The sequence below is a fragment of the Labeo rohita genome, chromosome 20, assembly GCF_022985175.1.
Source record: "Labeo rohita strain BAU-BD-2019 chromosome 20, IGBB_LRoh.1.0, whole genome shotgun sequence".
NCBI classification, from domain to species: Eukaryota; Metazoa; Chordata; class Actinopteri; order Cypriniformes; family Cyprinidae; genus Labeo; species Labeo rohita.
Window position 1 is genome coordinate 17,480,093 of NC_066888.1, and position 26,373 is coordinate 17,506,465.

The 26,373-nt window shown below is 37.0% G+C and overlaps 1 protein-coding gene across 1 annotated transcript in view; it reads right to left on the minus strand.

Moving 5' to 3' along the window:
• Positions 1-26,373, minus strand: part of btbd7 (BTB (POZ) domain containing 7) — a 58,282-nt gene that overhangs the window by 20,772 nt on the left and 11,137 nt on the right. The window contains exons 2-3 of the mRNA XM_051138660.1: positions 12,058-12,274; positions 7,439-8,563 (exon numbers count right to left, since the gene is read on the minus strand). Of these exons, the coding sequence (XP_050994617.1) occupies positions 7,439-8,563; positions 12,058-12,139 (1,207 nt within the window). The 5' untranslated portion in view covers positions 12,140-12,274. The remainder of the gene's footprint in view (positions 1-7,438; positions 8,564-12,057; positions 12,275-26,373) is intronic.

The window sequence follows — 26,373 nt, forward strand, 5'->3', positions numbered from 1 at the left end:
TTTCATTTTTGGGTGAACTATCCCTTTAAAGTTAATCTTAAAGAAATGCTAATATTATTAACATCTAATACTGTTAAATGTAATTTTTAGCAAATCTCAAAATAACTTTCAAATTGTACATTATAATGTTGTAATACCTAAATTAACAAAATGATTGATTTTAGTGTTTAGTGTTTTATTTGTAATGTATTTAAAAAAAAAAAAAAGCTATAAAACAGTTAATAGGTATAACACACAAAAAAAGAGCTTATTGGCAATTAGAATTTAATATTAGTGCATCCCAAGAAATTAAATGCCTTCAAATATAATAAATCAGCTTTTCACATATAAAGCACGCTAGAATACAGAACAACCCCATTAAATAGCTGCAAGATTACTATTTACACACTCTATATACATCTTGTTTAGATGGTTTAATTAAATTAAAGTATAAAATAAATGTCTAAAAGCTTTGAAAGAAAAACAAGGTCACAAAGACCTTGCTTCATGGATTTTTGAAATGCTCCTGCTGCCCACATTTCATTGTTAGATAATGATGAAATATCAAAGCATCCTTTTTAAACCATTCAACTTAATGAACAGTGACACAAAACTGCAAGTGGAACAAAGAATGAAAAATACAAATGAACACATACTGGAACACACAAAAGGTTTTTAGTTTGTGAATAATTTCTCTCTTTATCCCCAGATGTCCCTGTCTCAAATGAGAAGCAATGCATTTTTTAAAGGTGCTGAGGACTGGAAGAAATGTGCACAGCTCTCTGTAGCTCCCAGCCTCCAGGCCCATCGATGCAGCATTTCATTTGCACTACAGAACAGACCTATGGTACGCCATGCTGTCAGTTAATGTTATCGTCACAGGTGCAGTGTCACGCTCAGCCCCGTGTCAGTTCATTCACAGCACGAACCCTCACCAGAACTGTCTAATTCAACTCCAAGTCAGCCTATTTCCATCACACTCTTTGAAAATGGTCTCATGTGCCTAAGCTGGATATCTGGACCACCACTTTGCATTATCTCATCTACCCTGTGAGATACTGATTAGATGCTAATTTTCCCCCCAAGGCCCACTTTTAAAGTTAGCCAGGTTTCCTGCACCAAAAAGCCGTCATTTAGTTTTACAGGAGCAATTACTACCCTCTCTCTGACCCTTAGAATTAAACAGGCTGTTTAATTTGCTAATGCACTTTAAAACTTCTATATGTAAATGATCACAGTTACGATTATGACAGTACTCTAAGGTTAGCCAATGTCATTCATTAGGTTGGGCCAAGTGCCAAGTTACTGAATAACTGTTAAGGTAAATGTGGGCCTAATATGTTCATTGGCACATTCTTCTTACAACATAACCATGCTGATTTCTGAGTGATGGAGTGAGTTTTTACAACTTACTGTCCATAAACGGTCTGACTGGACTAGGATGGAAGCTTTGTGTTGTGGACATTGCACTAAAGGGACAGTTCACCCAAAAATTTAAATTCTGTCATTAATTACTCTCATGGCGTTCCAAACCCGTAAGACCTTTGTTCATCTTCGGAACAAAAATTAAGATATTTTTGATGAAATGCAAGAGCTTTCTGATCCTGCATAAACAGCAATGCAAGACATGTTCAAGGCCTAGAAAGGTAGTAAGGACATCATTAAAATAGTCTATGTGGCATCAGTGATTCAACCTTAATGTTATGAAGCTATGAGAATATTTGTGCGCAAAGAAAAAAACAACAACTACTATTTAACAATTTCTTCTCTTCCAGGTCAGTCTTCGACACATGCAAGTGCATTGCTCTGCACTGTCATTTTTGGTAAACTATCCCTTTAAAGCGTTAGTTCAAGTAAAAATTAGCCCATAATTTACTCACCCTCCAGGCATCTTTGGTGTATACGACTTCCCTCTTTCAGACGAATCCAATCTGAGTTATATTAGAAATCATCAGGCATTTCCAAGCTTTATGATTGCATGGGCAGGTGTTTCTCTTCATCAGTCCAAAACAAGTCCAAAAAGTGCATCCATCCATAATAAAAAGTGCCACACAGGGCTCTGGGGGGGAGGTGGGTGAATAAAGGCCTCCTGTAGCAAATCTATGCGCATTTGTAAGAAAAATATCCATATTTAAAACGTAAGAATTACTTTAATCTAGCTCCAGGCGGATGGCGTAATATGTCAGAAGTGACGAATGCGAGCGCACCATGAAGAGATCAAAACAACGGTCATGAATTAGAAGTTCAAAACGAGGATTTGACAAGGAAAACGTCCGAGGATTTTAAAAAACCAAGAGGAGACTGGTTTTCCTTTGCTGAAGTAAGGAAACTTTGCTTTCTTTGCTCCTGTAAACACACGTTGGTTTTCATGAGATTCAACAGCGCATGCGTAACGCCGACGTCCTACGCCATTCGCCTGGTGCTGCTTCCGGGTACGACCAGCCGGCGCAAGCTAGATTAAAGTTTAAAGTTTTAGATATGGATATATTTCTTACAGAAACTCATTGATTCACTACTGGAGACCTTTATTCACCCCTCATAGCCGTGTGAGGCAATTTTTATTATGGATGGATGCACTTTATTGGACTTGTTTTGGACTGATGAAGAGAAACATCCACCCATGCAATGATAAAGCTTGGAAATGCCAGAATAATTTTTAATATAACTCCGATTGGAATCGTCTAAAAGAAGGAAGTCATATCCACCTAGGATGTCTGGAGGGTGAGTAAATTATGGGCTCATTTTAATTTTTGGGTGAACTAACTCTTTAAAGGAATCATTTACCTAAACAATTCTGACATTATTCAAAAAACTGCCATAAAAGCACAGATAAAAGTAGTCGAGACCCATCTACTACAGATCAAAAGTCAGCAAAAACTGATAGAATTGATCAATAGTGACAGTAAAGACATTGCTAATGTTACAATGTTTTCTAATGTTTTTTCCACTCAAATAAATTCTGTTCTATTGAATTTCCATTCATCCACAAATTCTGAAAAAAATAAAATAAAATAAAATAATAATAAAAATAATCACAAACATATTAAGCAGCACAACTGTTTTCAAAACTGATAACAATAAATGCTTCTTGAGCACCAAATCAGCATACTAGAATGATTTCTTAGCAATACCTTAATTAGCAATGCCTGCATTTGTATTAATTTATGGTAGTGCGTTTAATATATACAATTACAGGTATAATAAAACTATAGCCGATCACTAAGGTATCATAAAACAAAACACATTATTTACTCTTTTTCTACATATGTATTGACAAAGAGGTACCAAAGATAATCATATGAGCTAGCTTAATAAGTTTAAGCAAATACAGATTACTAAGTCAACAAAGCACTGGGAAGACTTTGTTACTTTCACTGCTGTTATCTGTTCAGTTTCACTTGACGTCAATTTCCTGTCACAGCACAAACACAGAGCAATAGGAAGGGATTTTTTCACATGACTTTCTTAAAAACTGGGGGCCGTGACATTTTTTCAGTAATTAGGTTACAAAAAATGTTTTGTCATTCATGAGATAAATATACAATTTTGATGTGATGGAAATGATTGTGCTTCCTTTTATTTGACAGACACATACGCAGGCTAGGCGAACATACGGCAGTCGAGTGCACACATCTGAGGCTGATACAAGCGAGCACACTGTGCGCTTTCTCCTATGCATCCTCTATCTCAAAGGAAAGACTGTCTGTCATTCACAGATACATTCTAGAAAACTTTTCTTCATACACAACATTTGCCTGTCTATTTCTACCATATGTGACCCTGGACCACAAAACCAATTTTTTTTAAAATTGAAAGAATGAAAAGCTGAATAAATAAGCATTCCATTGGTGTATGGTTTGTTAGGACAGGACAATATTTGGACGAGATACAACTATTTGAAAATCTGGAATCTGAGGGTGCAAAAAAAAAAAAAAATAAAAAAATAAAAAAAAAAAAATTATATATATAATAATATATATAAAGAAAATCGCCTTTAAAGTTGTCTCAATTAAGTTCTTAGCAATGCATATTACTAATCAAAAAATTAAGTTTTAACATATTTACAGTAGGAAATTTACAAAACATCTTCATTGAACATTGAAAAATCATTTTGACCCATACAATGTATCGTTGGCTATTGCTACAAATATACCCGTGCTACTTATGACTGGTTTTGTGGTCCAGGGTCACATATGTCACCTTTAAGTTAACAGCTTAGGTTTAACAAAGAGGTTAACAAGATCCACAGCTGCAGGAGCTGATTTCCTGCAGTTAGTGTGAACAAGAGTAATTTTCCCTCTGCGGAACAGAGTCGGTTCCAGACCAACGGGTGGCTTTTTATCAACGTGCGTCTGCCTGGTCAGCACATTAATTATCTTTGCCATGTACCAACCACTGGCCGGCTGCTGACTGGGTGTTAAATGACTGCTGTGCCTCCATTTCCTAGAGGTCATTGCCACGTTTGTTTCCCCTTGGAGGCCATCAACACACATGTACTGAAATCACCTCAATGATTGCCTGTTCAGTTTCAAGTATTCAGTCCAGAGCTTTCTTTGACTGATGGAGTCTCTCAACAAATCAAACAATCAAAAACAATGAAGTCAGTAATGTGGACTCGTAAGATTCATGCAACACATTGTAACTACACTGCACCATACTAAAATAGCTGTTGAAAAGAGGAGCAGCTGACAGGGTTTCTGACAATAAAGTTTGTCAAAACTGAAGTCAAATCAAATCAAAGTCAGGGTTGCGCAAGCAATTTGTATTTGATTGCCATATGTTTCATGTCAGTGAGAAAAAAAACAAAAAAAACCAAGGGTTGACGTAGCAAATGGCACAGCATGTTCTGGAAGAAAACAAGTCCTCCTGAGCTCATCATCGGGCTATGCTGACAGGACTGAATCGGATCGCTATCCGTTACAAACCACAGCTGTCCAACGGGTCATAAGGATCAGCTGACACTGATGCTGCAGACCTGTGCTGTAAAGCGCAGGGTTTGATACTCTTATTCAAAGATGAAGTAATCCGAAGGACGGGTGGCTCTCTAAAAAGCATATCTTAGCACAGCACAGCTAAAGCCCATCATTTGTACAGTAAATAGAGATAAACTGGCCAATTCACAATAGGGGCTGATGATACACAGTACACCGGCAAGGGGTGCACAGGCTAGTAAATGTGTAATGAGAAAAAAAAGACACCGGGCTGCAAATTTGCTGCCGACAAAAAGCCCTTTTTTGAGAATTGATGCACCGGCAGGTTTTGGCAAGGGCTGATAAAGTGATGTAAATTACTGTGAGGAACTACTTTAGATACCACTCAAAGAAGCTATTTCTTCCTCCAGTGAGTAGGGCTAATTTTATATCGCCAGTAGAATTTGATGACGAAATAAAATTCAAGTAACAGTGAATATCGCAATGATTTTAATGCATTTTTATTCGATCATTAAGCTTCCCAAAGAGCATGTAATTTGAGTAGATTCCTAATCTCTCCTCGTTTCCTCTACTTCAATTCACTCATAAAATGCTCAAAAACTGTTCTGCAGTGGCATTTGTCATGTATTAATATGTAGTGTCTAATTGGTGCATACTGGTGTCATTTGGTGCATACTACCGTTCAAAGCTTTCGGGTTAGTAAGGCTACTTTATTTGATCAAAACACAATAAAATCAGTAATGTTGTGAAATATTACTTCAATTTCAAATAGTAAACAATTACTCCAGTGTAGTGATGCTTTAGAAATTATTCTAATATGCTGATTTGGCGCTCAAGAAACATTTCTTCTCATTATCAATTTAAAAAAACACTTCTGCTGCATAATATTTTTGGGGTTACATATAAACCACAATATATACTTTAAAAAGAACCATCTAGATTACCAGTCCAAGATTTTTTATGTTTTTTTTTTTTTTTTTTTTTTTTTTTTTAAAGAAGTCACTTCTGCTCACCAAGCCTGCATTTATTTGATCCAACGTACAGCAAAACCAGTAGAATTTTGAAATATTTTTACTATTTAAAGTAACTGCTTTCTATTTAAATATATATTAAAAAGTAATTTATTCCTGTGATTTCAAAGCTGAATTTTCAGCATCATTACTCCAGTCAGTCACATGATCATTCGGAATAAAATTATATAACTATAAATAAATAAATAAATAAATAAATAAATAAATAATAATAATAATAATAATAATAATTTAAAAAAATAATAAATAAAATAATAATAATAATAATAATAATAATAATAATAATAATAATAATAATATGTATTATTATTATTATTATTATTATTATTATTGTTGAAAACATAAGAGTTAGGTTTATTTGATTAACTGAAAGTTCAGAAGAACAGCATTTATCTGAAATAGAGATCTTTAGTAACATTATGAATGTCTATCATCACTTTTGATCAATTTAAAGCATCCTTGCTAAATAAAAGGATTAATTTCTATAGTTTCTTTCATATATATTCATATAGAAAACCATTTTTTTAAATAGCAGAAATATTTCAAAATTTTACTGTTTTTTTACTTTGGAACAAATAAATGCAGCCTTGGTAAACAGAAGAGACTTCTTTAAAAACAAAAAATCTTGACTGTTAGTGTACTTTAAATGGTTAATTTGCAACGGTTATAAAAAAAACAAAAAACATTAAAATAAATGATCTATGATGATATACTTTATAATACTATGCTTCATTTACTGAAACATTATATAATAAAATCCAGTTTTTCCACTTTTTACCTTTTGCATAAAACATTGGATGTACTTAACAAATGGCTGTATAAACCTTTTAAACTATGTAATGGAGATCAAATATCATTAAAAGGCATATAAAATATCAAGACGTGATTTAGCTATATTAAACCGCCCAATACATTCTTAAAAAAATAAAAGAACTGCTTCAATCAACAGTCATTTTAACAAACTACAGACTCAGGGCATTAAATACAAATCAATAGCTGTACCCTGCAGCAAACATCAACAGTAGGAAAAAGACATTTGAATCCAGAATGCAAACCACAACTTGAGAGCGGTGACCTATTCTTTTACCTCCTGCCATAAATACACAAAGGAAAGCTAACAGTGTTTAATGTAGAGCTGCTTTAGAGAAAGTCGACCCTGAAGCAGATTTATGTCACTTTGGTCATTAAGTACACACTCCTAACAACAAGCCCAATTCTACAACACTTAGAAAGCCTGTCTTCCTGAATAAAATTAATATAGGCGGAAAAGGATGAGGGTATTAAAAGTAGCGCAGAGGTTGCAGTGCTTTGTTGTTGGGCACATATGGGAATCTCTCACAAACAGTAATCCTAACATGAGGCGAATAAACTACAGCAACCCCACCCTGTTCCTCCAGTCGTCCCTTGACAGCTTGTGAATTAATCAGGCAGTAAACAAAGCTGAGGAGGCGAAAGAGAATGACTAGGGGAAAAAAAAAAAGGGACGCTAAGACTTACCCTGCGCCAGCATGCTGAACTCCAAAAAGAGGGCGATGTGGTAGAGCTCCATGGCCTCTTCGGCCCGACTCATGCATCCTCTCCCAGCCACCAGCGCCTGAACTTCACCCAGACTGCCTTCGGAAGGGCTTCCGCGCAGCACCAGCGAAAGGTCCACCGCATCGGTGTACATGCAGTGCAAGACCACACGGGCGTATTTCTTGGGAATGATGGATTCGTCGAGGATAATACGGGTAGGGGTTTGCAGAGTTCGCTCGGTGATCTCCTCACCCGAGCGGATGCGTCGTTGCAGCAGGTTGCGGAAGAAGGGCGAGCGCGCCGAGAGCACGGCCTTGTGGGCTCTTAGCTCCTCATCAGGCGAGCTGTGATTCACCCCTGCGTTTCCACCTCCAACGCCACTAGGAGCAGGTGCACCTGCTCCGAAAGCCTCCACCAGCTCAGAGTCTGAGGAGAAACTTAACAGTGAGTCAAAATACGGCATGTGCTCACAGAGGTTTCGCATGTCGGCTTCTAAGGAGTTGGGTGTACCGAACTCCTCGCTCAATCGGACCAGTACGTCCACATTTTGCAACCTTGCGTCCTCCGAGCCCAGCTCACCCGTATAGAGGTAATGCAGCAACGAGGAGAACATGGGCGCATCCATGCCCGCCGTCCCAACATCTAACAACACCTCGGCTCCATAACCCGGCGACGACGAAAGCAGGGTTTTGAAGAATGGGCAGCGGGCAGCCAGAACGGCACGGTGTGCTGGGAAACAGGAATCCTGGAAGATCAGGTCCACATCAGTGCAGTACTTGTGCTGATAAAGGGTGGCTAAATCACGCTGCAGGGTGCGAGCCTCGGGCCGGGCCAGGCCCGCCTGCAGACTGAGCTCTTTGAGTGCTGCCGTGCCTTCATACTCCTCCACCAGGGCATTGACGTCGCGCACGTCCCACCCCGAGAGGAGCTCGCGCATCTGCCGCGCATGATCGGCAGAGCGACTGGATTTGCGTCGCTTGATGAATCTCCTCTTGAGCGTGGCCAAACCCGAGCTCTTTTTCTTCTTGTCCTGAGGTTTTTCAGGGCCATGTTCTAGGCTGTAGAGCTTGGACTCGCCGCCATAACCCTGTGGTGCATAGGAGGCGCCTGGTGACAGAAAAGAAACATGCTGTGTAAGAGTCTGGAGGCCTTCAAAGTTGTCAGCAGGAAAATATGCATTGTGAGGTCTGCTGATGGTATAATTAAAGTTTACTCCAAATAAGTGCAACACCACAGGGCTTTGCTTTGTGCAAGTGCTTCAGAACAATTCTGAAACACACTTTACTTTTAATGACTTTGGACTGACGGAGTAAATTGAATGCAATGAGAGTACAAAAATTACACTACAATTGGATTAAGCTTTGAGTTTACAGAATTGCATCCCTATAACAGCCATCAAAAAAAAAATACATTCATTTTACAATGCGGGACACATGTGAGGCAGATACATTTTCTACTGTTATGCTATGTAAATGGTGATTACATCCGTTGTCATATGCGCCAATTTACGTTTCCGAGCGCGCAAATGCAAGCGAGAGAAAGCAAGTCTTTTTATGAGAGTAAAGAGAATCCACCTGCAAGAGAAGAGATTTTTGTTTGCGCATTTTGATGTGCCCCTGCATTACAATAATGTGCTCTGGATATGTGTCATTACAATAACGCCATAGAAACTGTCTCAAACTAACTATTAAAACAAGAAAAAAAATTGCATCCGAAAGCTGCATCGATTTTTTTTAATTGGTTAAAATGAATAGAGAATATCGTGTTTTTCTGTGTTTGCTCGACCATTTTTGTCGGTGGTTCTAGATCACTCAGTGAGGTCCGCAAATCCTTGATGCAGAAACTATGCTGCAAAAAGAATAAATAAAAAGCTTTCTTAAAAAGGCAAAAGAACACATGGACATTTTCTTAATATGATCATTAAAAACCAACAGACTGGTGAAAATGCATATTTTCTCAATATGCGACGTGTGGGACAAAGGGTGAAATTGCTGTGCTGTAGTACAATGCAAAGCAGGACAGGTGATCACCCTACGTAATCATGAAAGGTCACGCATGGTTAATTCTTCATCTATGTACTCGTGTTCAAAATAGTAGGGTAGGGCGAAAAACTAATTTTCTGTGCTAACTTCAAAATCATCCATTTTCTGTAAAGGGCGTTTGACCTTTTTTTGCATGTTCGCTTTGTAAACAGTGGGACGGTACTAGGGCTGCAACTAACGATTATTTGGATAATCGATTAGTTTGCCATTATTTTTCCGATTAATCAATTAATCGGCTTTAAAAAAAAAAAAAAAAAAAACAAACGTTACAATTTTTTTGACAAAAAAACAAACAAACAAAAAAACAATACACTGTTCCACATTCGGCATTCTTGCTGGCATTGTTTACATACTTTTTCACTGTAATTGGGTATCTAAAGAGAAAAAAAAAAAAAAAAATCACTATAAAGCACATGACTATTTTTTCAGCCTTTCTTTCATACATAACAGCAATAAATATATATTATAGCATTAGAAATAGCCTCGTACTGTTACTAAAGAGTAGCATTTTGGAGGACTAACCAAAATAGAAAGCTTAAAATAAAATTAATTAAAAAAAATAAATCATCAATTCTGTTAGTTTGAAGCAGTAGTGGCACAAACCTTACATAATTTGTAAAAAAACGTACATAAATTTGTTAAGCACTGTACATAGTGAACAGTGTCAATCTCTTCATTAAAAATATAAGGAACAATACAGATAATAAAAAGGAATAAAGCGGAGGATGCAAACACATCTGTCAAAGCACCTGACAGAGCAGGCCATTACGTTAATGCATTAACTTAAAGTTTAAAATAAAGAATTCTCATGTTTTGGGCAGCTTGGATCACGTACATCTCCCGCAGCATCTCATTCTGTTTCCTCCACTAGTTTTAGATGCATCTTGTCCATAGAAATGCGCTATTCAGTGCTGTAATTAGACGTGACCGGCTGAAGTTGTACATGCACTGTGGACGGACCCGACTAGTCGATAATCAGAAACGTTGTCAATGATTTTCATTATCGATAATTGATTTTATCATTCAGTTGTTGCAGCCCTAGTCGCTTCTTCTGCTTAAGTCACGCGTTACCTTTCCAACGAGACTACATAATGCGTGAAGTCGAGCTAGTACAAAACAAGCATCTGTGGTTAATAAGTATATAATTTTTATTTATTTATTTATTATTATGGCCGATAATTTTGCTATATAAGACCCTTATTCCCTAGCTGGGATTGTGTACAGCCCTTTGAATCTGCATCGAAACTGCAGCTTTGACCTTCAACCCGTTAGCCACCATTGAAGTCGACTACATGGAGAAAAATCCTGGAATGTTTTCCCCAAAAAACGCAATTTCTTTCTGACTGAAGAAAGAAAGACACGAACATCTTGGATGACATGGGGGTGAGTACATTATCAGGAAATTTTTATTCTGGAAGTGAACAAATCCTTTAAGTGATGTGGGTGAACAAAATCTATAGATATTAAAATAGAAATTTCATTAAAAATTCCCTATTTTTTATAATCTGATCATCCCTTGAAAGAGTACTGCATAAACATTCAAACTCCAAAAATTAAGTATGCATCCCCAAACCATTTATTGTGCACTAAACTGAACTAAACTTGCTGAAATCAAGGAAAAAAAAAGAGAAATGTAGTGTTTGGAGAAATGTAAGTGTTATTTTGGAATGAGGTGTTTTTAAATTAGCAGAGTGACAGTGCTTAAAATAATAATAATTTTTTTTTTAAACAGTGCATGCTAATATCACTTCTTAACACAGCATTGCATAAACAATTCCAATCTCAAAAAGGAAAGTATGTATCCCCAAACCACTTAATGTGCGCTTTTAACTTTTCCCCCCCTCTAAATCTCGAAATTTTCACCTGCCAAAAAAGGAAACTATGAAGTCATCTAATGTCCTCCCCAGCATGGCTAATATCTCCCTGACGACACTTTATGTCTCAATCCAACGTTCCATTTCTCATTGTAGGCCCACTGTCATGCATGGCTAAGCATTTTGAAAGCACCATTACTTTACTGATCTCAAAGACAGCAAAGACATGAAAATATTCACATCAGAATATGCCGTTAAAGCCAGACTCTGTGGGATACTGAAGGAAAAAAATTGCAAAGCAACTGCTGACAGTTGTGATACGATTTCCAAGCCTTTAAATAAATGAATACAGACAAGATGTTACTGTGAAAGAATATGAAGACTGTCCCAGCTGGTGAAGTCAATAATTAAATGAGATTCTATTTCTCCATGCTGTTAAAGTGCCTTTGAACATGAACATTGTTCTTTGTTTTTGTTTTTGCTTTTTTAACAAAAAAACAATGTAGAATTATTATATATTCAAGTCAAAGATGAAGTCTTTGAGAGTGATTTCCTTTTCTGCAATATATAAAAAATAAAAAAAAATCATATTGCAAAGATTCAGAGAATTTGGGTCTAACATATGCCATCTGTAAACTGAAAAATATAAAGGGCTGTCAGACCTTTTCTATCATTATAGATCACAATAGTTGCTGAACTAAAAACAAACAAATGTCTCTGTAATAGCATCCAAATGAGAGTTTACCTATGAAGGTCTGCTGGGTCTGTGGGTTACCCCCAAATCGAGGGGAGCACGAGTGAGGGTAGCTGGAGGCATTCACACCCATCCTCTCCCCCCTTCTTCCTCCTCTTAGTCACCCTGCTGGATCATTCCGTCCGAGCGTCGACGCACTGAGTAGCTCACGGCTCCGCTCAATCAGACCTATATGAATGTGGCGACACTGCAGCGATGTCCGTCATTCCTGGGAAAGAGAGAGAGGCGGGGGTAGAGAATACATTAAACGTCAACAAGATAGTCATGGAATCTGGACAAACAAAGTATTAATACAATAATAATCTAATATTAAAAGAATCTCAATATTCTAATATATTATTGTTATAACATTTACGTTTATAATTAATTACCTTAAAAAAAAAAAAAAAATCAAAAATTATTTCTAAATATAATTATTAATTTCTAAAAAATGTTCTGTTTTTTTGGAAAAGAAAAACAATCCAGTGTGTAAAACAGCACTGAATTGTTCTCGTTCTAATCTGAAAGGAAGGCAACGAAAGCAAAGCAAACAGACTACATAAGCAGAGCTTTGATGTTTACTTCTGCTCTTGAAGACCATTACAATACTGCTGGAGGATTCTGACTTATTCAAACCCTCCCACTGATGTCATGCTAATGCAATCTGACACAGAGGCACAACTGGCTTGTTTACTCAAGCTAAACAATGTCTACAGTACTTCACATCTCGTTTTAGTTCTCTGTAATCTCCTAACTTTGGCCTGCGACCTTTCTTTGGCCTTCAGCGCTCAAGGCCTCAAGTTCACGCCATCGGCACAGCGCGTAATTTCTAGAAAACCAGACTTGCTTTGAACTGCCCTGGCAACAAACTAAACGCTGTTAGTTCTTTGCCAAATATGTATTTCCTTGGGGAGGTGGAAGACTGGGTTTTGCTGTACTCAGATGAAGAGCTATTGCTCCATCCAGATATTTATGTTTCACATTACATTCCAACCTTGCGCTGGTGGGAACTCCTCATACGGGGAGCCCATAACAGTTTGGGGAGACGCTTTACATCCCCCACTTGTGACACTGAGAGTGAGATGAAAAGAGAGAATTTTCCAGGCTGAGCCAAAGCCTGAGGACACCGGACAAAGCCATCTTTAGCTTTACATACACTGCTAAACCTCGATTAGACGTCCACTGCATGTGCTCTAAAGCACAGATCCCCTGTCTGCTCGCTCAACACTGGCTGGAGTTGTTTGTGAAATCCCCAGAGGTCTAGGCGATCAAGACTGTTTTCCTCTGACAGGGTGTGAACGAAGCTGTCTACAGTGGAAATGGGGTGCAATGTGCATTCAGCTGATGGAAATCCCGCTCCTACAAAAGTTCAGTTGCACAGCAGCCCCAAAAATGTCATTAAGTGACTACTATGAATTTTTTTTGTTATACTTCAATATATTCTGACAGGTGCATAATTAAAATTAATTTAAATAGATTCTTAAATCAAATTGCTTTGGATATTAAGATATAGTCTCCAACCTGCAAGAGTAATAAACTTAAGCTTATTTCCAAAACCTAGTCACCTGCCAGACTGCCTAAATAGTAGGGATGTCCACGGTTCAATACGCACTTGTGAATTGCGTTTTTTCGGTTTTGCATTTAAATAACTTAAGTTTTATTGCTCTCGGAACTTGCTGTATGTGTGCCCGCGATTTCACATGCTGAGATGAGGAAACGCTTCCCTGCTTATATTTGAAAAAGCAACATACGCAGAGCATCTTCCATTCTAATGACATGCAATGATAAGCCTTTCTAAACCTGTTGTCCAACAAAAGAGTTACAAAAACAGAAGTTTTTATACATTAAGTTTTTAAACATTATGACTTGTTTTTAATTCACAACATCAATCCAGTGTTTGAAATAACTTCCTTATGTGATCTGATGTGGATTCTTATCACAGAATGAGGCAGACAATAAATTCTAGCAATGGCTTATGAAAATACATGAGATGGCTTGAAGAACACAGATAAACCATATATTATTGCAGACGAGTGTTTATTGTCCTTACATTTAGTCATCTTGTTTTTAATCAGTAACAGCAATAGCGATGCTTTTATCCATATTAGAGAAGCTGGAACGGAACGTCATCAGTGTTACTACTTTGACGCATATGTGGGTTTTTTGCACGAGGGCGCCTCTCTGGCGTCCAGTACGAATGAAACCCATTCTATTTTACGTAAAAATAAAAAAAATAATACCTCTCTCAACAGAAAAATTAAGCAGACATACTAAACGACGCTTTTTCCAGTGTACAGAGGTTTACGTGAGTATTTTGTTAATTTGTTGCAAAAAAAAAAGCACACTGAAGTGGCAAGATATCAGAACCGAACCGAACCAAAAACTGTGGTTAAAAACCGAGGTATGTATTGAACCATGGACTAACTGTATTGTTGCATCCTACTAAATTTTAAAAGTCCCATCCCTACCATCTTAAAAGTACAGTTCACCCAAAAATGAGAGTGTTTTCTGACCCTGCATAGACAGCAATGGAACTACTACGTTCAAGGCCTAGAAAGGTAGTAAGGACATCGTTAAAATAGTCCATGAGATATCAGTGTCAGATCCACTTATCACATGAGGAGAGTGAGTCGAGCTGACGAGTGAGGTAAGAAAAGCAAAACGTTGGCGAAAGATTTGAAACAGAATACTAAAGAAATACAATTAATCATTCTGTTTAATATAAGTGAGTTTGTCATACTGTTTTGTAATTGTCCATTCAATCAACTGATGCCAAATTGCTGTTAATTTGAAAGTGAAAGTAAAATGTGCACAGGCATTTACAAACTATTTAAAAGTGAAGAAAAGCGTGGAAAAATGAACTACTCCCAACCCCTCCCCCGGTGATACCAGTATTACTGGTGTTGTCACACGTTGATTAATTGGTGGGAAAATTTCCTCATGTTACATTCCTAGCATGTGGTGCTGTTGATGCAGGAGCCAGCGTTCTGACATAGAACATCCATCTCTCTTAGTGCACTGTCTATATATTATGGTTTGAATAAGTAGGGCTGGGCAAAAAATTGCAAGTCATCCTCTCTGTCGAAATCTTCAGACATGCTAACAAAGAGTGCGTCTTCCTCTTGTAAACAAGGCACAGTGCATCCGGGTTCTACATCAGAATGTCGGCTCCTGCGTCAGCAGCATCATATGCTTGCATTTCTGATGCTCTTGTAAATGCATTTCTTTGCACACAAAAAGTATTCTTGTAGCTTTATAAAATGATGGCTGAACGACTGGTGTCACATGGACAATTGTAATGATGTCATAACTACCTTTCTGGGCCTTGAATGTGTCAGCTGCATTGCTGTCTATGCAGGGTCAGAAAGCTTTTGGATTTCATCAAAAACATCTTGTTCATAATAAATCTGTGTTCCGAAGAGGAGTTCATACAGATTTGGACCGACATGAGGGAGAAGTAATCAATGACAGAGCTTTCATTTTTAGATGAACTAACCCTTTAACTGTCATAAATTAGAGCAAACAAACTAAATTATGCATTTGGTCACTATTTGTGTGCTCCACAGTGACATCAGAAGGACATGCATATGTAATCGCAGACTTATGTTTGCCATTGAGTCTCTTTCACGCTGTGTTTGGAATGTTTGCAACATCAAAGTACCAGCTTTAATGCAGTGGCTTTGCTGACAAACATCAGTTTCTTTTGTTGGACCTTCAACATCAAAGTGCTGTGGCATTAGTACTTACCAAAAAAAAAAGAAAGCAAAAAGTTGGCAAAAAAGGGCTTTCATTTAACTTCTGACCTTTGTCCTTGAAATAATTCCAATTTTGCAAATGTGCAGGGTATGAAATTAAAACCTGCCTCTATCCAATGCGGTATGCTTTACAAAAAGTGGCAGGTAATTTTGCTTATCTGCCAGCCACTGTGGCAGGAGACTCAAACAACATCTCGGATTGACACTGACAAGAAATGCCCTTGCAGCGGTTTCATCTTAATGTCCACAGTGTGGATTATTTATAACATGAGAACGGAGTGTTCGGCAGGTTCACTTTATTTTGACACTGCCTAATTTCAAACATTTGTGTTTTTTTAAATCACAATAATATACAAAGTTAATGACATGCAATGACAGAAGATTAGTATTATTAATATTACACCAAATAGTGTTTTAAAAATTGCCCCAGTGCTACTAACATGAACTAAGAATGAACAATATCTTAGTAAAAATTAATTTCAACATTTTAACTAATGCATATTTAAAATCAAACATTGTGTTTGTTAACATTATTTAATGCACTGTTAATTAACATGAACTAATAATGAACGACTGCATTTTCATTAACTAATATTAACAAAGAATAATAAATACTCTAATGTATTGTTCATTACATTAACTAACGCAACATTATTGCAATTAAGAGCCAAAATAAAGTCCACTGAAGTTCAATGTGAATGCTATTAAAAAGGAAATTTTAAATAAATGATTAACTTATTTTACCCTGCATATCTGGCTGGTCTCTGACATCCCAAGGGCCTTAATAAAAAACTAAAAGCTTATTTTACTGATGCTTTAAGTGGAGAATCCCTAAAACAGGTCTCTAAATGCCACATCCCTAACTAAAGAAAGAAAAAAAAGGAAATGACAAACTCCAATCAAAAGAAAATCTTTAGAATATATTTCATCATTCCAGCAAAGCGTAAACAGGCAGACTCTGCCACTGGAGAACACATCGAATTTACAATTACAATTACTGCGAATTCACAGCCACCGTGAACTTGACGAGCATTGTTGAATTTGTATGCACTCAGCACAGCCGAACCCTCCATCAGGTGAAGTAGCGGTGCATTGTGCAGTGTTTAATAAAGTTGCTTTAAAGTGCTAAAAACGTTAGTCAAAGATAAGGCCTACATTGAGAGACAGAAGGCTCATTATAAACACTCGGTGGTGAAAAATGATAATCACGGTGTCCGATGCAACAACTGTCTCTCAATGTGAGTGACAGGAATGGAGAGGGAATAAATGAACAGTTCTTCAATGCTGCAGAGCTCCAGAGCAGGCGCTGACACAGACAGCAGTTATGTAAGCAAGCAGGAGAGTGGAGCAGTTTTGCCACATTAGGCAAATCAATAGGGAGCCTCTGCACCGTTGCTGCAGGGGAAAGTATCAATAATGCACCTCAAGGTTTTCAAACCGTCTAGGTTCGCTTCCACCCAAAACGACATTTACGACTTCAGAAAGCCAACGTTTTCTTTTATTTGGACTACAAATCTAAAGCAAAGAGACCGCAGAGTGAAACGTCGAGAAATGTGTGCCCTGTGCGTCTGCAAACCTCAAACTGGGTCACATAAATCAGCCTGTATACTCGTTCATCAATTGCGAGAGGTGGTTTTCCTTGTAGCTGCCTCTGACCCAGCTTCATTCCCATTCTCACATCGACTTCAGTGGAATAGGGAAATTGATCCTTGATCAATGCTTTTTCCCTCGCCGGTTTAGAAGAATCAGACTCGGCTTGATAAAGAAAGGTCAGCGTTTAACAGGAGCACCTGTTTCAGACGGGCTGTCTGAACAGGCTCTTAATGTCTGAGACAGTCAAGCGTCGCTTTTGAAAAACTGTGATTTTTCTTCATCTCGGCCTGTGCCTAAATGCTACGCAGAGAGAAGAGATTCGGCTGTTTTTCAGCTTTACTATCCCAGATGACAGGGGTTTCTATGTGGATCCTCCCCTGAAAAAGCCTGCCATCATCACTCCGGCTGGGTGTGTCCCATATGGTGGGTGTTTGTGGACTCGACGGATTAAATCGGGCCTTGTGGTTAGAAACGAAGCAGCACTGCGATGCTTATAAAAAGATGTTCATACACACTAAAATATTACACAAAACAACTTAACACACCATAAAAAGGGCAGCAGACATTGCAGCAGTGCCTTAAAGGAATATTACAGGTTCAATAAAAGTGCTCAATCAACAGCTTCTGTGGCACAATATTGACTACTGGGTTACACCGAATCACTTATAATGGGGTTAAACAGGACCAATCCATAACACAACAAATACTCACTTTCAACGAACAGACATAAGATGGTCTGGGGCCCTATGATTTTCGCAACGCGAAAGAGAGAATTGCTGAATCTAGTCATAAAATTGGAATTTACTGTACTACGTGGAAAGTCATGGAATTTGCCAATTTTTGCATGAGTAAATCAAAAGTAGGTCAGTACACTTAAATCAAAATGCAATTATTCAGTTCAGTATTTCATATTGAATATGCAATACTATCTGTCAATATTAAACCGGATGTTCTGCATGTCTCGGAGTGAATAAATTGTTCATTTAATACACACATACTGAAGCGCTCATCTTTTTAGCCTATGCCTCCTCAATATATACATGAACACAAAGATAATCTTTAAAACTGCTCTGAGAGTCACTTCATGAGCATTTCTACAATTCATTCACTAAAAAACTATTGTCATATCATAGGCTACAGAAACAGCAAATTAAAGGTCTTCACAGAAACCCAGCAAAATAAAAGTTTGGTCTAACTTGAAGAAATTGTAAAAGAAGTATATGACTCAATGCAGCAAAATAGTACTACTAATAACAAACCTCTGTTGTGCAGCACTTTGCCAAAAATAGAAGGGTTTCTTTAATTTTCATTTCATTAAAAAATAACAATAATAAAAAACAATAATAATAATAATGTTTTCCTTTTTTTTTTTTCCAGAGAAAGAACAAAACTCATATGGCTCTACTGTAAAAAATAATAATAATAATAATAATAATAATAATAATAATAAATGAATAAATAAATTAAAAAAAGAAATTGATTTAATAAAATCAATTAATCAAGAGAAATTTACTTAAAACTTTTTATAAACTGCCATTAAATTGTGTTTCAAGTCCTGAATGTCAGGCTGTCTGAACAGGCTCTTAATATCTGAGACAGTCAAGCGTTGCCTTTGAAACACTGTGATTTTTCTTCATCTCGGCCTGTGCCTAAATGCTACGCAGAGAGAAGAAATTCGGCTGTTCTGCAGCTTTACTATCTCAGATGACAGGTGATTCTAAAAATAAAACTGAATTTAAGAAAAAAAAAAAAAAAAAAAAAGAAGAAAGAAAGAAAAATAATAATGAATAAACAAAATAAAATATAAAAAAAACATGACTTTTTTTTTACCTTTTTATAAATTCCGGTAAATTGTGTTTCAAGTCCTTAATGTTTTTCATTCTAATTTATTTTCCAGAGAGAGAACAAAACTCATAGGGCTCTACTGTAAAAAATAATAATAATAATAATAATAATAATAATAATAATAATAATAATAATAATAATAACAACAATAATAATTTAACCATTAAAAGAGAGTCCAGAAAATAAAAAATAAAAAAATAAATCCAGAAAATATAAACAAAAGAAAAAACAACAACAACAAACAACAACAACAACAACAACAACAACAACAACAACAACAACAACAACAACAACAACAACAACAACAACAACAACAACAACAACAGAATTTGGGAATAAATAAAATGAATTTCAAAGGGCCCTACATAAGATGTAAACAACATCTGTGTTAACATAACTTTAGCAGGGAACAACAGATCACTTTTTTTAAACTTTTGCATGAATCTAATTTGACAACATTGCTTCCATGATGACGAAACACCTAAAATCAAGTTTAAAAGATACTCAATTTAACAGAAGAACGAACTATGATGTCAAAGCTGAATTTTCAGCAGAAATCATTCTAATATGCTGATTTGCTGCTCAAAAAATACATATTAATAAAAGTTCAATACTGAAAACAGTTGTGTTGCTTAATATTTTTGTGGAAGATTTGACAATCTTTTTGTATTTATTTCAAACCTATTGAAACATGTCTTTGTATGTCTTTGTTTAATTTAATGCCACCTAGCAGAATAAAAGGTATTTATTTTACCAAAATAAAATAAGTGAATAAAGACAAGAAATGAGAATAAAGACAAAAACTGAGCAATGATACACATTATGCAGACAACAAATGCTGTCCATGAAACCTAATTTTTACTGAGCCCAGAATATTCCTTGAACCGAGCTGGCACAAGCTCTTACGTCACTTTACTCTTCCAAATCACATAGCTGCATATCCATGACCCAGTAACAACAAACAGACATTGTAGAATGTATTCCCAATGTTCTTCCTGCCATTTCCATTGTTGCATTTGGACAGGACCAGTTATATCCCATTTGATTTCAACATAAACACGCACCCAAATTCCACTGCCACACGTGAATGCCAATGACATCCAGTTTGCATGGTAGCATGAGAGCAAGGAGACTGTGAGAGAGAAAGTTAAATGTGTTTGGGGTACAACACTTTACCAGACCACTGAGCATAAGCAATGTCCATTGAAAATCATTGGTATAAAGGGCTCTCTGTTCCAGGGTGTCTGTAGTTCTCTCTGAGGTGGGGAGACAGAGATGGGGGGCGGGGAGGGGTCACGGGCACCCCGTGGCAGTTTCCTGTGAGCAGTGGCGGTCTGGCTCGTGTGAAACTAATGAGCGTGGACAGAGCCAAGCCACACCAGGCCAGCTGCAGGTCGTCTGGTCCACCCTGTCCTGCTTTTCTACTGGAATTCCACAGGGACCCAAGCATCAGAGCTGGGCGAAGAAGAGAAACAGAGCGAAAACGCCACGCCATCAAATTTTAATCCGTCACGTCCAACAAAATTCATTGAGTGAAACATAAGGAGACCAGCACCCTTGAAGGACAGCATGCCACCCCAAAGTGCTTCTTTTGATGATGAGGAGGCCTGACATTTCATCAGGAGACACGCTGCCTTGACAGACAAGGCTCGCCCTTTTCCGCAGGGAACTTGAGGAATGCTTCACACAACACTCGACCCACAACCCGCACTCAAAATGTGAGATTCAGCAAATACAATTTCATAAAACATCTAATTAGGTCCTAAAAGGTCAGGCCGGCACAGGACAATGAGATGTTTTCTAAGGAGATTGGCCATGTTCCAGTAGCCTTTTAGAGATGCCAGGATTGGCAAGTCTGATTTGTTGCTAAGCAAGGAAAAGAAAGAAAAAAAAATAAAATAAAACATCAGAAGAGTATCGGGTCACTTCAATGTTTTAGACAACAGATTCAAGATGTTCCTCTTTTTAATAAAAGGCGTGACAAACCTAGGTAGTAAATTGAAAGCACAAAATGTTTCTGAAATTCCCAAGTTAATAAACAGGGTATATGAGAACTGTCTCAGGCATGAATTTCAAAGTAATTAATATGGATTTATCTTGACTGATGATGATGTTCATTATGCTTGGGTCACAGCGGTCAGGGAGAGAATTGACAAACACATAAGCCAAAGCTTTTCCCTGTCATCATTCTCTGCATTCATTCATTCGCTGTCCTAAATAATGCAGCGCTGTTCACAGGCGAAGCATCAGTGGTTTATTGGTCCGTCCCTGATGGAAATGTGATGACATGTAACTGGGCGAATCTCACGAAGGGGTGTCAAAGTCACATTTCAACTCCGCAATTAAAAGACAGAGAGAAAGAGTTTTTCAGCATTTTGAACCCTTTTTAACAATGACTTTATGATTTTGAGATGCATCTTTTCACACTGAGGACAACTGAGGGACTCACATGCAACCATTACAGAAGGTTCAAACGCTCACTGATGCTTTAGAGCAGGGGTGCCCAACCCTGTTCCAGAAGATCTACCTTCCTCCATCTACCTACCTTTAGCTCCAACCCTGATCAAACACAACTGAACCAATTAATTCAGATCTGAAGGAGCACTTGATAATTACAGACAGGTTTGTTTGATCAGGGTTGGAGCTGAACTCTGCAGGAAGGTAGATCTCCAGGAACAGGGTTGGGCAACCCTGCTCTAGAAGGAAAAACAATGCAGTAAGAGTAAGAGTAAGGTGTAAACTTTTGAAGAATGAAGATATATTTTTCTTATTTTGACTAAACATTATATTTTTTCCATTTGGTACAGCCCTTCAGAAGCTACAGAAGATACTTACATGTTTTCCAGAAGACAAAATAAGTAATTTTACCCTGATCTTTACATTTAAAAAGTTTTCACCCCCAGCTTTTAATCGTGTTTCCTTCGGGAGCATCAGCGAGTGTTTGAACCTTCTGTAATAGCTGCATATGTGTCCCTCAGCTGCAAAATCATACAGTCATTGTTGGAAAGGGTTCAAATAAACAAAAATGCTGAAAAAGCAAAAAATTTGTGCGATCTGAAGGACTTTTCTGAAGAACAGCAGGCAGTTTAACTGTTCAGGACTAACAAGGGACTCATGAACAACAATCACTAAACAAAAGAATCAAGTGTATGTAAACTTTCGAACAGGGGGCATTTTTGTAATTTCAACTATTATTTTCCCTTTTGGACTATATGTAAACATCTTTTATGTGAAATGTCTTATTCGGGTCTGTACTTAATAATAAAAAAAAAAAAAAAAAAAAATCCCATGCATTTTGTATGATCCCTCTTATTTTTGGTAAATAATAAACATTTTGCAGATTCTGCAAGGTATATGTAAACTTTTGACTTCAACTGTATAAATTAGGTATTTGTGATACTGCTTCTTAAATATTAATTTTATTTTAAACCGCTAAAGTTCATTTAAATGTATTTTTACAGTAAAATAATATGAGAATCAGAGAACTGAGAACTGGGGGTAGATGTTTTACTGTCCTGAAGTCACAACAGCAGATAGCTTTTTATTTTTTGCAAAAAAAATGCTGATTTTTTGGTGTTGGGGAGAAACTTGATCTGGGCATTACTTGGCAGGTTTCATGGGATTAGCTCTAGAAGATCATGCACAGTTTCAGGTTTATGGGCATAAAATATTTAAAATCCTTTGTCTTGAAATAATTAAAGCCTGCATGACAAAGAAAGACTTTTCTCAATGGTATCATCATAAGAACAGTTCCAATGACATGAGAACGGTTCACTGTTTACTCTAACAACCTCTTGGTATCACACACACATGGCAGAAGGACAATTATGCATGTTTTGTGCTTTTATTGGCAAACTGGCCTGCTTCCTGTTTTTGATTATTTTTCCATTCATCTAAGCATCTTTATCTGTCTTTCTCCTCCGCAAAAGGGAAATGCCACGCTGACTTCATTCATTTCTCCAAACTCATGACAGTATGATACCCAAAATGGCTTTACTGTAAATAAAACAGAATGAAGCACTTGGGCCGGACATATCGTCATGCTCATTTTTGGTGTCCTAAGCAAATTCAAAAAAAAAAAAAAAGTAGACACCTTTTGAAATTTTCAATGACTTGAGTCAATAAATCAGGAGTAAAACCTACAAATGCATAAATGACAATTAGGGCTGTCACAATTCCTTATATAAATTTGAGTATTTGATTTTAAAAAATCCTCAATTGCAAATTTGCTGATGTTGAGTAATCTGCAATATATCGGAAGTGTCACATTCCATGGATTATTGGACTGTTTTCCAAGGCTGCATGATACAATAAATCCATTTAAAAATCAAAAAGAATAATGCTATTGTGAATTCCCAAATGCTACGATTTAATTAGACAAATATATCCATTGCAAGTTTAAAATATGCTTTAATTGAGATTACATACATGCGCCTTAGAGCAGTTCCGTAAATGTTAAATGTTGCTCCACACAAACTGTTATTATTTACATGTGTGAAGCATCTCAAACTCCATTTCTGAATATTATAACGTTCATCTGAGAACGCAACAAGCACCATTTAACTAGATTTGTAAGGTAAATCATTTATAAACATACGCAAGCACAAGAGAATACATCATTAGCTTTCTCAATATGCTAACTGTTCATCGCAATTTCAAAACAATGCTCAAACCCTCACTCAGAGTTTATACGTTTTGTCCACATATTCAAGAAATTTGTGTCTATAGTATTTCTGTCATAAAGAAACGCCAAATATTAAAGTGTAAGTGGATATACAAATTAAATGTTGTTTAGTCAATATTAAACAAGGATTAGATCGCACAGTTAAGTGTAAAAACAATCGTCAGGCCGTTGGCGCCCTCTGTATTTGTTATAATGCATAATGCACGTTAGCTCTGTTGTTCATTTTAACAGTTTTGTTCAATAAAACCATATGATTATTTGCTTTTTGAAGGTTATTGTTCACTTAAGTCTATTTATATTACCAAAAAATTAATTACAATTATCCGATTAATCGGCAGAAAAATCAACAATTACTCGATTACCAAAATAGCCTTTAGTGACAGCCCTAAATGCCTTGAGTCAATAAATTACGAGTGTGTTTTTTTTCCTCTTTTTACTACTTATTTGTTACAGAGCCATCAAGGGAGAGTGCTGGTCCTAGCTGAGGGGTGTTGGGATTATCTAATCATGGTGATTGAGGTAAACGGTAGTGCCACACTTTTGGACAGATGAGAACAGGAGGCCAACTGATCAATACCACAATCTACCACCTCACTGACTCAAGCATTATAGTTAATACTTTAAAACCAGCCCTTGCCACTTCAGCTGACAACATGAATGAGTCTGCTGCAACATCTCTGTCAATATTAATTAGTCTAAATATTTGTTGTGTGTTACAGAGTCCAAACCACACTGGGTCACATAATACAATTTCCATTCCGTCTAAATATTTTTAATGATTTAAGCCACTGGGACAGAATAAATTATAAAGTAAAAGCAGGAATGTGAAAAACTGTACGATTTCGGTCCCCTTCCTTGGCAAGAGTCCACCACTGTTCAATTTTTAAAAGGACTTTCATCAGCTCGCACTCCCAGTAGACTCAGCCTATGACCCTTTCAGTGATGCATGAATGAATGTAGGAGGAGGAAAAAGGAAAGGAGGGGAAGAATGATGTGGAATTCCCAGATCACACAAATGTTTGACTGAGCCACAAGATGTGACGGTGGAAGATAGCTTGTCTGCGGTTAGAACATTGTTAGTCCTAGACGTCAGTCGGCCCTTGTGTGTGGCAGACGTGATTCCTTCAACACAGGAATGAGTTTACAGTATCGTCTGGTACTTTTGTAAAACTATATTCTACCAAAATTCAAATATTTGACTAATGAAACATGAACTATTTCATTAACACCCTGAGACAGTAAAAACATTTACATGTGTAGTAATAAGCCACCGCTGGGTTTTGCATAGTTAAGACAGTCTTCATTTGTCTGTTCAAATACATATGGCACAATGAAGTCAAGCTACAGTTGCATTATCTAGACAGTTCAGCTTCTCAAAAATTAGGCTGGTAGGATTTCAGTCAGACTAAAGCATGTGCCTGACATTTTAAATAGACAAAATTATTGCTTTAGTCCGAAATCAAACTTCTGAAGTGCATGTAAACGAACTTAATGTTAAACAAAACCGGGGCTGAATGAACCCTGTGTGGGATTCCTTTGCACTAGCTAAATCTAAACCAGATGTGAAACGCACAATATGAACTCGACATCGAAATCCATTTTTCTCCTTCAACTCAAACATTCTGCACCAGAACACCAAGACAGAGAGAAACGCAAGCAATAGAGACAATTACCTTAATGAATGGTGTCCTTTCTATGTAATTACCTCTACGCTTTCAGCTGCAGTTTCCACACTCAGCTGGACTTAATTTAGTGATTTGGTCTATATACATTTCTTTGGAAGATTCATTTTGATAAAATGACTCCAGACTGCTGTATATGGAAGACTAGTGACAAGAGACAATAGCAAAAAAAAGACTGATTTAATAATTCGAACATTAAAAAAAAAGACTTAAGACTTATTTTTTGTTTTCCTTGTGCACAAAAAGCATTCTCGTAGCTTCATAACATTATGGTTGAACCACTGACTGGGCTTGAACATGTCAGTTGCGTTGCTGCCTACACAGGGTCAGAAAGCTCTTGAATTTTATCAAAAATATCTTCATTTGTGTTCTGAAGATGTCTTACGGTTTTGCAACGACATGAGGGTGAGTAAATAATGACAGAATTTTCATTTTGGGTGAACTATCCCTTGATCCCCACCCTCATTTTATTTTTAAAAGTCACTTCTAGCCATCCATTGTTGTTGAATCACTGACAGCTGAAGCTTGTAAAGTACCACTGATCGAAGTAATTAACGGACTATCAGTCTTGGCAAAACACTCCTGTTGTAAAAGAGACAAATGAATATATTGAAACACTCATCAGACCCTCCAGCATGTTGTTTCTAAAAATCATTCTGTTGTACATAAGACTGTATAAATAGAGCAAGACCTTGGCTATTCTTAAAAACTACAGAGAATTAGATCAACACGGGACCGACAAGCATGATAATGTATTTGACATCTGCGT